The sequence below is a fragment of the Lottia gigantea genome, assembly GCF_000327385.1.
Source record: "Lottia gigantea unplaced genomic scaffold LOTGIsca_94, whole genome shotgun sequence".
Classification (NCBI taxonomy): Eukaryota; Metazoa; Mollusca; class Gastropoda; family Lottiidae; genus Lottia; species Lottia gigantea.
The window spans coordinates 181,514-195,630 of NW_008711065.1; the positions used below are offsets into that span (position 1 = coordinate 181,514).

Below are 14,117 nucleotides of genomic sequence, written 5' to 3' on the forward strand. Positions count from 1 at the left end.
TACATAAAACTCAGGAGTAGTTTAACATATAAACTGATGATGACGATGTAAATTGTTGAAACGTTGTGTACAATAAAACTCAGGAGTAGTTTAACATATAAACTGATGATGACAATGTAAATTGTTGAAACATTGTGAACAATAAAACTCAGGAGTAGTATACTATATAAACTGATGATGACAATGTAAATAGTTGAAACATTGTGAACAATAAAACTCAGGAGTAGTATACTATATAAACTGATGATGACAATGTAAATTGTTGAAACATTGTGAACAATAAAACTCAGGAGTAGTATACTATATAAACTGATGATGACAATGTAAATTGTTGAAACATTGTGAACAATAAAACTCAGGAGTAGTATACTATATAAACTGATGATGACAATGTAAATTGTTGAAACATTGTGAACAATAAAACTCAGGAGTAGTATACTATATAAACTGATGATGACAATGTAAATTGTTGAAACATTGTGAACAATAAAACTCAGGAGTAGTATACTATATAAACTGATGATGACAATGTAAATTGTTGAAACATTGTGAACAATAAAACTCAAGTGTAGTATACCATATAAACTGATGATGACAATGTAAATTGTTGAAACGTTGTGTACAATCAATCTCAAGTGTAGTATACCATATAAACTGATGATGACGATGTAAATTGTTGAACGTTGTGTACAATCAATCTCAAGTGTAGTATACCATATAAACTGATGATGACGATGTAAATTGTTGAAACGTTGTGTACAATCAATCTCAAGTGTAGTATACCATATAAACTGATGATGACAATGTAAATTGTTGAAACGTTGTGTACAATCAATCTCAAGAATAGTATACCATATAAACTGATGATGACGATGTAAATTGTTGAAACGTTGTGTACAATAAAACTCAGGAGTAGTTTAACATATAAACTGATGATGACGATGTAAATTGTTGAAACGTTGTGTACAATAAAACTCAGGAGTAGTTTAACATATAAACTGATGATGACAATGTAAATTGTTGAAACATTGTGAACAATAAAACTCAGGAGTAGTATACTATATAAACTGATGATGACAATGTAGATTGTTGAAACGTTGTGTACAATAAAACTCAAGAGTAGTATATCATATGAAGTGATGGTGACAATGTAGATTGTTGAAACGTTGTGTACAATAAAACTCAGGAGTAGTTTAACATATAAACTGATGATGACAATGTAAATTGTTGAAACATTGTGTACAATAAAACTCAGGAGTAGTTTACCATATAAACATGTGTTCAATTATTAAATGTGATCTCTCAGCCTAAATATCACTAACAAAAAGTTTACAGGTAGATACTATAGACTATTGTTCACTAAAATTGCTATATATTGAAATAGACGCGGGTGGTCTTGGCAGGTAACGTAACAATCATTTTACCTACTAACTGTACAAGTACATGTCGATTTTGACACTTAATTTCAGCGAAAAAACAACTTCGTATTTTCGATAGCGACTTTATAAATAAGACTGGTGTATATATAGACTGGCATCTGTTAAGAATCGTTAGTTTTCTATCTGTTCTGTTATCATCTATTCTGATCTGAAGGTTACAATTTAGAGGGTACATTTTTTCAACAGTTATATAAGCTTTAAAATCCTCTAGAGGTGCTTACTTCTATCTATTCTATAAGCCGTTTATACCCTCTAGGCAGGCTTACTGCTGTCTTTTCTATAACCCTGTTATACCTCTAGGTTGGCTTAATTATATCACTATTACCCTTTACAGTCCTACCAATGTTGACCTCCTGCTTATTTTACCACGAGCCTGTAAGTTGATGTACTGCCCTCAAGAATGATCTGTTATAATCTTAATTGCTGGGTGTTAACAAAACACGCAATTATCATCGATTTAAGAAATAATGCTTCAAAACAAAGCGTCATTTCATAGTTTTCTTCTTTACGTGTAAAAAAAACACGATGCCACCATACATGTACAGTTGATTGACTTGCCAATTGACCTGGGATCATAAAACGATTGAGGTGAAGCTATATTACAGATATAAACTAGGTAGTTGTCATTAAATCTGAAACAAAATCCATAAAACGGAAATTACTCAATATCAACTGATAGCTTGTTAGAGAAAAGCCGTAAAAAATCTTAGAAACGAAATAAATTGTAAGTTCGGTAAAAGCTTGTTATATTATTCTGTGGCTCAACTACTAGAGGGATTAGTTAAACCAAGTCCAAGGGCCACATGTCAAACAGGAATGCAACAACTATCAAACAATATTGACACGCAAATAAATGACAGTATTTCCGGAGAGATTTTATCTATTGGTGCAGCTTTTTAGGCCTATATCGTCCTGTATATAGGCCCAAAAAATCTGCACCAATAAATAAAATCTCTCCAGAAATACTGTCATTTATTGGCGTGTCAATATTGTTAGATAGCTGTGGCATGCTTCCAGACTCTCCCAAAACATCAGCTACCCTTTTCAAGTCGGTGTCAGATCGGCAACTCTGTCAGAGTCTCCACTAATGTTTTGTGGTATTTAGGTTTGTTCCTTTCAGAGATTCTACCTAGCTTCTGTCGTTTTGTGTTATATTATGTACCTCCATCTCTATAATCTTGTCATGTTATAACCAATTCAGAACTTGACAGGCGTAAAACTCGCGGTTCCACATATTCGTCATATTTTCCATAATTTGCAGCATCTACTCAATGGCTAGATTGACATCTATAATTATTTTGACAACGTATGCATTATAACAATAAGACAAACTCAGTCTAAGCGTGATGCGTATACATACCTTTTAAAATCTCATTATGGTGGATAAACATCCGAGGCCAGTGTAGAAATTGATTCGGTCGTGTTTACTGATAACTCGGGATGATACTGTCATTCTCTACATGTTTAATTACCACACGGTGGTTTACACCTGATCAAAAGTGGTATTGATGATGGTCTCTGATACACCTCTCGTCAACATCACACTGTTTGATTTACTTCATGAACCTAAGTTACATCAACCACAAAAAACACAAATCAGGGTCAGAAAAAAAATAATTCTAGCAAACAACAATTGCAGTACACTCGAATACCTTTTTTATATTGTTTATGCTTAATGTTTAGATGGTCGTTTAGAAACATTTTTCAGTATTGGAGAAACCTTTGATTCGATGGTTTCTTTTCTATGGTAACAATAACATTAGCATGGATTATTAATTGTAGAAGATTAGACGCTACAAATAACACTGTTCATCTCTCGTTTTTTCAAGAATTCTGTTAACAACTTTTGTTATATATCTACAAAATTTAGCTAAATATATCCAGGAACTTAAAAAAGTTACTCCAAATTCAAAGCCAGAGATAGTATCACTTTCATTTATTTGGCATAAAGAGATTGCAATAATCACGGACCTCTGATTGAAAATGAGAATGGAATAAATCGATATATCAGTATCCCTGTTTACAATCTCTTTCACGTGAGAAGAAAGTAAACTAGGTGTAACTGCAAATAGTACTTAGTAATTCATATACCAATTTCTCTTTACAGATAGTGACGTAATGACAGTTAATGTATTATTGAATGGTGAAGAATCTACCCTCGAGTTTATTGACCCTCCAGATAAAAATGTAAGTTTGTGTTGTTGATTGTTCGGGAGATGAACTTGATTCAGGTGATTGTAATCGACAATACACAACTGAAATTATGAGTTTTATTTTGCAGTTGGGATCGGTAGTACTTGATTGTCTTATTTATAGAAAACAATTAGTACTGAAACTGTGGTTTCAGTTATAATATTATTGGTACTTGTGCTCTAAATGCTTTGAAAAGAGTTCTTATTGTAATATTCCTATCACACACAAAACATACGTTGAAACATGTTATACGGTGATACGGTGATAGATATGATACGGTGATAGATATGATACGTCGAAACATATGATACGTTGAAACATATGATACGGTGATACATATGATACAGTGATACATATGATACGGTGAAACATATAATACGGTGATACATATGATACGGTGATACATATGATACGGTGATACATATGATACGGTGATACATATGATACGGTGTTACATGTGATACATATGATACGGTGATACATATGATACGGTGATACATATGATACGGTGATACATATGATACATATGATACGGTGATACATATGATACGGTGATACATATGATACGGTGATACATATGATACGGTGTTACATATGATACATATGATACGGTGATACATATGATACGGTGATACATATGATACGTTTATACATATGATACGGTGATACATATGATACGGTGAAACATATGATACGGAATTCCTTGTTTAAATTACTGGTTGTACCTTTCGAAAAGTCTATATTGAGTTCCAGTCCTAACAGTTATCGATTGTGTCATTCTTTACAAGTGTATATTATTGTATATTTCAGGTTTGTGTGGAAGATTTACAGCTCGATGCCTATGTTATTGTGTTTTCTATTACGGATAAAGCATCGTTTGAAACAGCGACTAGTATTGCTCGGTATCTACGGATTGAACTAGGTACTGATAGAGCTATATTACTTGTAGCTAATAAAATAGATCTTGTGAGGAAGAGAAAGGTGTCAGCCGACGGTATGTATAGTTTCAAACTATGGACCTCTTATCATAGTTCGTAGCATTGAAGGGATTGTAAAGAGAGACTCTTTAACCATATTAAGATAGCATTGATATGCATAATTGCAGACGTCTGTGGTTTCTGCATTTCTAGTAAACCTAATCGTGTAATGACGTTCTTCTGGTGACCTGGTGTTTATACAGAACACAACACAAAGCCTTTTTGAAGTTGATAAAATGAGAAATGTTTAAAATGATGAGTCGGGTTGTCAGAAATCCGCAATAACATCATTAATCTCGGCTCCTACACACAATTTATCTCGATTACAACTTCATCCTCCAGACTGAACTTCAATTTCAGAATTCATAACTTAAATATAATTATTAATCTCATACATCAACTCTAACCATTAACCACATTCAAAGTCGAAGACAATAATCAAACTATTCATAAGTCAGAATCATTAATCAAAATCAAATATGAAATGAAATATGTTGAGGAGCACCAGCACCAACACTGGCTATATAATACATTGATACGACTAACCAAAATCAAGTCGGATGAAGTAGTAAAACTTTACATTTAATACATAACATCTAACCATAAACCTTTATCTAAGTCGATTGTCACTGGCAAAGATGTGACAACCAGTTATTTCAAGTGGGTCAAGAACGTATGTTCAAATTTTGGTCCGTGGATCAACATGAGCAACATCTGAGTATCATTGTTCCAATGTACCCAAACTTGTGATTATCGATCTGAAGGTATTTTCCTCTCACAAAACTCTAATTCTAATAAGAATCAAGTATGAAGATATTTGGCCGACCTTTTTGTTATTAAAAGAATTAATTAAGTTTCTCTACAACATGTTAATGATTTACGTGATTTCTCAGAAAAATCCAATAACTGTATTTCCAATAATCCGAATCTCAGATCTTCTAAAAAAAGGAGAAATGTGTAGGTGACAACTGAAACTTACTGGATAATTAATGTTTTGCGTTTTACTGCTCTGTACATTATTGGATTATTGAAATGAAATGAAATGAAATGTTGTATCCTACTGTTTTGAGCCTTATTTGTCTAATAGATACGGGCAACGCCATGTGTTTTTCCACGACAGCGGCACAAGCCCACTCGTATTCGATTTTAGCTGTCGAGGATCTTTAAGGTACACCAATAAATCATACACAATATTATTAATGATCACAGAAGATTGATTTAAAATACTAAATGTAACGGACTACGCAGTGACGAATGATATCCACAGACTTATAGAAGGGGGAAGAATGAGGCCTAGAATCGAACTAGATATCAGTAGACGTATTTTATTAATATCAGAAAATTAGTTCATTATACCTGCCTCAATACTTTCAATCATAAAGTCACGCATACCGCACGAATTACATTCACAATTACCGCTTTCAGACTAGTATAAATTATATTAAGGTCGCTATAAATTTAATAACTAGGAAATAAAATCATAAATTGGCAACATATTTTACTTTCATCATTTACTGTGTATACGACCGGGACTCTTCTCATTTCTTGACTTGTGTTTCTGATGTTCAATCCTCTTCAGGACTATTATCAATAGTTTGAACTGTTATCTGTGCAAGTGCAACGGTTTCGTCCACTGTTAATATGTTAACATTACTTTCCGAAAATGGTGGATTTGACAGACAGTAGTATCAAAATTAGATTTATATCATTAACAAGATTAATTGATCAAATTAATTTACCAAATACAAAAGGCGTAACATATAATTAAGATCAAACAGATTAAAATGATTGATTGATAAACGACACATTTTGTTAAAGTGCTAATTTGTAGAATAAATGACAAAATACGTTAAAGAAAGATAGAAAAAATAAAAACAAATCCCGTCAGGTGTAAGTCTATTAAGTACAACACCTAGTTTGTTTTCTATGATCAACATCTATTTGTCTAGGAATAGGAACTACTATACTCTGACCCGGGCCTAGTTTAATATCAATACGTAGTTTAATAACAGGTGTGCTATAACAGAACCTTGGCATAGTTCCTTCTCACCTTTATCTAGTGTTAGTAGGACTACATATTGTTACCCCTTCACTATCAGAATAGGTAGAAATGTGTAGGTTCAAGTGGTTACACTCGAGTTAATAATACTGGTTCTGTAATGGATGCTAGAGAAAGGAAATGAAGTTTTACGTCAAATGTTTCTGCACCTGAGTGGGCACATGAATATGGAGAATATGGACAAGGTCTATAATTGACGACGGAAATTTCACACGAGTTGATTTTAAAAAAAAGTTCTTACATGATCGCAATGCAAAAATAGATATTAGAAAGGTCGTTCTCCCTAGTCAACAATATGTACGTTGTCGGTGAAAAAATGCCAACTAAATGTCAGAAAACGGTTGAAAATCTAATATAATTTTTCTAAAAGGTTTTATACATTGCACATGGATGTTCATTAACCCAACCGAGAGAAAATTCCTTCATTCTCCATCTTATGATTGTGTCCGTCTTCACCAGCAATTGATTTCAGTAAAACTAGATGGTATACTCCATTTCGAATTATATTACACAGGATATTGTAACCTTTCATGAAGTAAAATCTTGGCAAAGAAACAATAAAAAAGAGTAGTGACGTACCACGAAGATATATATTTACAATAGCATGAAATAGATCATCTTAGAAACCATGTATCTAGTAGTATAGTTAGCACTTGACCAAACTCGTTTTGACTCTCCTTTTATCTGATACATTTTCTACAAGCACTACTGTCTTATCTGGTGTCAGATTGACTTTAGATAATAAACCATCCTGCCAACAGAAACACAAGGTGCAGGTTTCGTATAACACGTTTTTAAATATGTTACTATGCATATTGTTATTGAAATGGAGCAGACAGATTGACAAAAAGAGAAACTGCAGCATTTCGACTAATGTGTCAATCAAATATATCAGTCTTTATATCTTGTGCTAGGAGATGTGGATGAAAAGTTAACAAATAAACGAAATTAACCACATGTATATGGACTCTGTGAAAGATTAAAATATTTGCTATTTAGACTATTTATAAATATATGTATATCGCAGTTTGGCATCATGTGTGCAGGTGTAGCTTTTGTTTTGTTTATATGTTACATGTTACAAACAATACAGGAATAACAAATATTTGATAAAAGTAAAGTTGATAAATGAAAACAAACTAAACTCTCGATACACGTGCTTTCACACCATATGACCTCAATACAAAATGATCGTGCATATGCCGCTTTTGTTATGATTTATTTTGTGATCATACACACACCTATGTTATACCATCAATGTATAAATATTTCGAGATCTGAGACGAAAAGGAGAAAACAACTTCGTTAGACCTGCACCAATGTTATGTCTTTGAAAGTTCATCACTGTGGAAATTTGTTTCCGAGAATTTATCTTTTCCTTCGACCATTTGGTATCAATCGACAATCAGGTATACTCTGACCTATCGTCTGATGAGAATATTATATTTATTGTGTTTTTTATATCTCTATCTAATTTTCTGCTTTGATATCTTGTGACCGCCATATTAATATTTAAGTAGATTTCCAATGAGTATAGATTTTAAATTTTACATTTTTATCACGATTAAAGGTAGTTTTAACAAATAGAAATGAGCTCAAAATTATATTTGGCAGAAAACAGAGAGTTAACAAATAATACATTAACAGTATCAAAAACCTACCGGACACATCAATTCAAGTATGAGTCTGAAGTAATGAACACACAGCAGTGATATGATACTACTATACAACTATTACTCTCCATTTTGCCATTCTGTTGACGAAATTTTGATTAACAAAATTGTCTTGCCTGTGTGGATTTTTTCTTGCTAAGACGTACATGTAATATAGTTTGCTCATGAATACAGGCAGTATGATCATGGGCAAGGAATAAGGTATGAAGATAATTAATAAGTAATTAAAACCATTATCAACGTGTTTCTGTGCTTGATGATAATTATAGAAGAATGTTGGCTCGAGGTCATTTCTTTAATTACGGTTATTGACCATTTCAACTTCCTCATATCAATAGTTAGCTCATATCAATTTCCCGTTCTGAGGTCAGTTAATTGACCAGAGCTCATCTCATGCTGCTGACACATGTTTCCTATAAACATTCATCAGAACGTTGGAAATGGGTGTATGCAACTTAACCGAAGAACCAATATGAATCGTTCAAGTTATGTTTTAATCGTTCTCTAAATCGATATGGTTCATGTGTCTGCTGTAAGGACCCACTCGCTGAAAGTAACGATAAAAACATAGGTCAAAATAGCCGCGCTCGTATTGGTGCTCCACCAACCGTCTTCCAAATTGAGACGAATATGGGATAATTCTTATTGTGTAAAATACAATGTAAACTATATAGATGGGATTTATTCTGGTAGTGGTTAAATTCATTACCCACATCGGTGCTGGCTGGTATTAAACGACAAGCTGGTTCTAGAAACAAACAGAACTACTTGATTATTGGTAATGGATGATCGACTTGGCACAAAGACTAATAATAACTTTAACCTTTCCAGCTAGGATGATAGTACACAGTTAATCAATCTACCAGGCCAACAAATACATGTTCAACATCGTTAATTGACTTTCGTGAAATCTGGAAATACCATTAACCTGAGAACTTCACAGAGAAAAAACTCATAAACAAAATCATAAACGATACCATAGATTCTTCAAAGTTGTAGTAACATTCGCCATTATCAGTATTTCTCTCTCAACGTTTAACTTCTGCTGCACTTTAAGATTCGATTTCAATCTTGCTGCCTCTTCAGTTTATTTGAAAATGGGAAATCAACGGTTTAGTGTCTGTTTTAAGAAGAACACCCGACACCACTCTGTGACTATCTGCGGCATCTTTAATTCGATTTTTATCTTACTGCCTATTCAGATTAGTTAAAGATTGAAAACAACTGTTAAGTGTCTGTTCAAGCGCCCGATGCCGCTCCTCCACATCTCTCTGGTTAAGTAATAACATCAAGTAAGTTGAAAAGACTAATCCAAAATGGTGGTGATGATTTTCTGATCAAAGATGTGAATCGACTGAAATGGTATTCAAGCCAAAAATAATAAACCCCCCTTTCTTAATCTGGCATCTTTCTAGAGAAATTACTAAATAATACAACCAATTTATTAATATGTTCAACTTCTGTTCAAGTTCAGTGCCTTTGTTTATTTACCTGCGCCATGTTTGATTTACAAAGCAGACGAACATATGGAGGCTGTTAAACCAACATCTATCAACAGCAGGAGCTGATTTATGACGTCATCATCCTAGCAACATGGTCGATAGTTTTACAGCCAGAAGTTGGCCGCTATGTGAACTATGGCAATCTTCAGGAGATTTATATCTTCAATCTTACAATAGATATCAGAAGGATGTTTCTCTGTTGCCAAAAATCATAATTTCACGACCCGTGAACAACTTCACAATATGTCGAACACTCGTACAATATGTGTAAGTGATAGGTCTATATCAGCTGATTTCTTGTGGTTTCAGGAACTAGACTTGGTGTGTTCAAAAGATCCGGTCAGACAAACCCCCTACCAGAGAAATGACGTTCTACTTTTCAGCTTCTGTTGAGTCAAACATCTGCAAATTCTAGCAAAATGATACTAAGAAGTCTCACATTTTTAATCATAGTTATTCGTGTGTTAGAAACAAACACCAAGGGGTCAATCTGACTGCAATCATAGAAAGCAGTATGGTTATGGTTGGTTAACATATTAGCGTAATTTGATGCTTTTGGTTCAGGATATGAATCCCGTTAGATCGTGATAACATGGTTAGAAATGTGCTGAAAAAAGTGACAAAAACTTGAAATGAACCATTCAGATTGCGACCATGCAGATGCTGCAAAAAATATGTGATTAAACTTGAGTCTATTTTGACTTATCTTCTGCTGAATAGTAGAACCATTTGTCATAATTGCTGGATCATCAAGACTTTTAATCAAATTGTGATCACGTGGCCAGAATTTTGTTAGTGAACGTTAGCTAACGTTTACCCCGTGCCATCTATTAAACAGTATAGTCTAACTAGTAACTATTTCAACGCTCTAACCTCTGTCTATTAGTGCTGGAAGATTAATGTCCACAATAAAAACTGGAATCATTTTCTCTTCCTGTAATCTGGTGATTATTCTGAAGTTCTATTGTTAAAAACTATCATTATAAAATCACTCGGGACTATCTCTGTTTATGGTGATGTTTAGTCTATAAGTATTGGAATATTTATAGGGGTTTTAACCATAAATAAACTTCTTCTATAAGAGCATTACAGAGGTTTATCCTGTTGTTCATCAAAAATCAAATTCAGATGTAACTGGTTAAATGAACAAATCCAATATCAGCAATTTCATGTGGTACAGAACTACAACCATGGTCACACCTGATAGTTTCAGTTAATTATCAATATTCAAATACAGGCAGACGTACGAGGATGTTTTCCTATTTACCTAAAATCGAAATTTTTCGTTTCACTAAAATAAATTGTGCGTATATCCTTAAACTTTTTTATGTAACGCACGTAAGGTAAGGTATTGTATCAAAATATTGTTCATTTATCGCATTTCCTCTGCAAAATTTACTGCTACAGTTTAATTTGGACCAGAATAGTCTTATTGGCCCACTTGAGATTCTAATATTATTTATTATATTCTGCCAACTAGCCAATAAATATCAAGGTCTTCCCTCAGACCTAGAACTATATAATAAATAGAGTTATTAACCTTCTAGTCTAGAGTCAATACCTGGTAGACAATATTTCATTTCACCAAGTAATAAGCCTGCCTATCTCCTAGCATTTGATATAGTCTTCGATTAGAAACTAAATTAAACAATTTCATATCCGACATGTCAAAACCATACTAACACAGAGAAAATTACATTCCATCGTTATGACATGTGAACGTCTAGACGAAGATTATTCTCATCCGTGATGTCCTCTTGTCTGCTCTCGTTTCAACATGGGCTTAGTGTGAACATTTAACAGAAAAGTATTTAATATGTACAGTGGACAGAAAGCGCCTGGTCTTTTCAAAATGATGACTTCGGGGAAGAAATTTTAATTATCTCTTTATAACAATATGGCTCGCAAACTAAAAACCGCCTTGTTTTTGTCCTGCTTCTGATATAGCTCACTAAGAAGTCATGATACTACAATACTGCAGGGTTTCCCAACCTATTAAGCCTTCACAACCCTGAACCTTTCACATCCCTTTCACAATAAATTCTTCACCTACACCAGTTCGCCACACCCCTGATACCCTAGTCCCACGCACCCAGGGGGTGAAAACACCACAGGTTGGGAACCAGGGCAATACTGTAATGAAGACAAAAATAATGGCCTAATATCGAGCGAGGAGACGGGAAATCTGGCCTATATCACTGAATAGAATAAAACATTTTCATTATGCATTGGCAGAATAGTAGGAGGCAGCAATTTCACATCACTCTTAAACTGGAACTCGACTGTTCTTTTAGCTAATTCATTTTCAGTCTGATTTTATTATCATATGTTCTCTGTTGTCAAGTTACCTAGCTCGTAGTGTTCAGATGCAGTAACCTGGCTCCTGTTTATAAAAAATTCGTGGTTGTTTTTCAAACTTAAATATATTATGATGTTATGAAATGGAGATGAATATAAATCACTCTCTTAAACAAATTGTCCATTATTGGCACCACGGTTCCTGGTAATTATTTATTATCCTGCAATCACTGGTTCTCTATTATCACGCTACTAAACTCGTAGTTTCCAAGGTCCTATTTTTTAAATCTTGGTATATCATTTCATATATCAACATGCTATATCAAATGGCGATAAGTATAATCCACTGGTCCCATTATTGGCACCACGGTTCCTGGTAATTATTTATTATCCTGCAATCACTGGTTCTCTATTATCACGCTACTAAACTCGTAGTTTCCAAGGTCCTATTTTTTAAATCTTGGTATATCATTTCATATATCAACATGCTATATCAAATGGCGATAAGTATAATCCACTGGTCCCATTATTGGCAACACGGTTCCTGTAATTTATAAACATGCATGAATTACTGACATGAAATGTACGTGCCTTCCATTCTAATTAGCTGTTTACTGTTAGGTTTAGTAAGTGAGAGACGATATCGAGATGTAAACAAAATAAAAATTGGTTCCATCTGGAGTTGAAGGTATAAATAGACTAATGAGGTTGTTTAAACTTGATGTTTTAATGTCATAGACATCGTTAACAGAGCCTCATTCCGTCGTCGACTCACGCAAACAAACAATTTACCTCGTCTCAGCTTTATTTCTCACGAAATTGACAAATTGCGACAATAATTGGATAATTAACATAATGAACAACAGATAGATTAGAAACAAACTGATAAATAATGGGATTCATGTCGTTTATTTTTTTAACTGAATGATGGATAAAGAATTCAATTCTGTTGTATTTTATTGAATGTCGCTGTAAGATGGGATCATGTATCACAAAATGATTATGCATAAATACTTCACCACCCGTTCAAAGTTTATCTCACTGGGTACACATTTTTCTCAATTGTATTAATTTATTGGTCTTGGCTTGTAATGTCTGTTGCATTTGCTTTAAGATCTTGTGCACCTTTACATAATGTTGCTTTTGTTGGTGTCGAAAGCTGGTCATCTCTCCTGAAAAAAAGCTTACTTTCTCTCTACTTATTGCGTTAATAATGTATGGTTGTATATTTTTTTAATGACATCTTTATTTATTTTTTTGCTGGGATTGTAAATATTGTAAATTAATTTGGTATTAATGTTCTTGTGGTATATTTAATTATTCTATTTAATGTCAACTTTTATTTTATATTTTCAGACGCCAGACTGTTAGCTACTGGGTATGATTGTAAATATGCTGAAACATCCGCCGCCCTCAATCATTACGTCGATGAACTGCTTGTTGGTATCCTTAGTCAAATCCGTCTGAAACTCAGTATCCCCGTCGAGCCGCAATACCCAGTTAAAAGTCCGTCTAAAGATAAAAAGAAGCCTAAAGGTCCGTTCAGACTGTTCACCAAATTATTCCAAAGGAAGACTAAGAAAGTATCGTATCCATGTGATAATCTGTTCACTCTGTGAGATTGTGGTTGTAATATATATCACAGGACAAAAGGCAATAAAACTTTGTGAAGTGATTGTACGACCATGACTAAAATATATGTCTTATATGTGAACATATTTTGGTAGATATTTAATGTGTTTATTTTCTAATGAATTGTCTATAACAGATATATGTTAAGAAATATATGGAAATGTTTCTGTGAATTGATAAATATACATGTCGTCAGATAGTCGAAAAACACATTTCCTTTGTGACCAATTTGTGTGGCCTGAGCGATTGGTGTATAATCGCCACAGGCTTCGGTTCCTTTCAACGCGGAAAGGAATAAAATGCTTAGTGTTGTTATTTGATAGCTCTTGTGATTCTATATTCTT

At 33.6% G+C, this 14,117-nt stretch overlaps 1 protein-coding gene across 1 annotated transcript in view; it reads left to right on the forward strand.

Moving 5' to 3' along the window:
- Positions 1-13,607, forward strand: part of LOTGIDRAFT_92070 (hypothetical protein) — a gene marked incomplete at both ends in the record, with an annotated part of 37,109 nt that extends 23,502 nt beyond the window's left edge. The window contains 3 exons of the mRNA XM_009068789.1: positions 3,547-3,626; positions 4,443-4,626; positions 13,498-13,607. Coding sequence (XP_009067037.1) covers positions 3,547-3,626; positions 4,443-4,626; positions 13,498-13,607 — 374 coding nt within the window. The remainder of the gene's footprint in view (positions 1-3,546; positions 3,627-4,442; positions 4,627-13,497) is intronic.
- Positions 13,608-14,117: the final 510 nt, after the last annotated feature.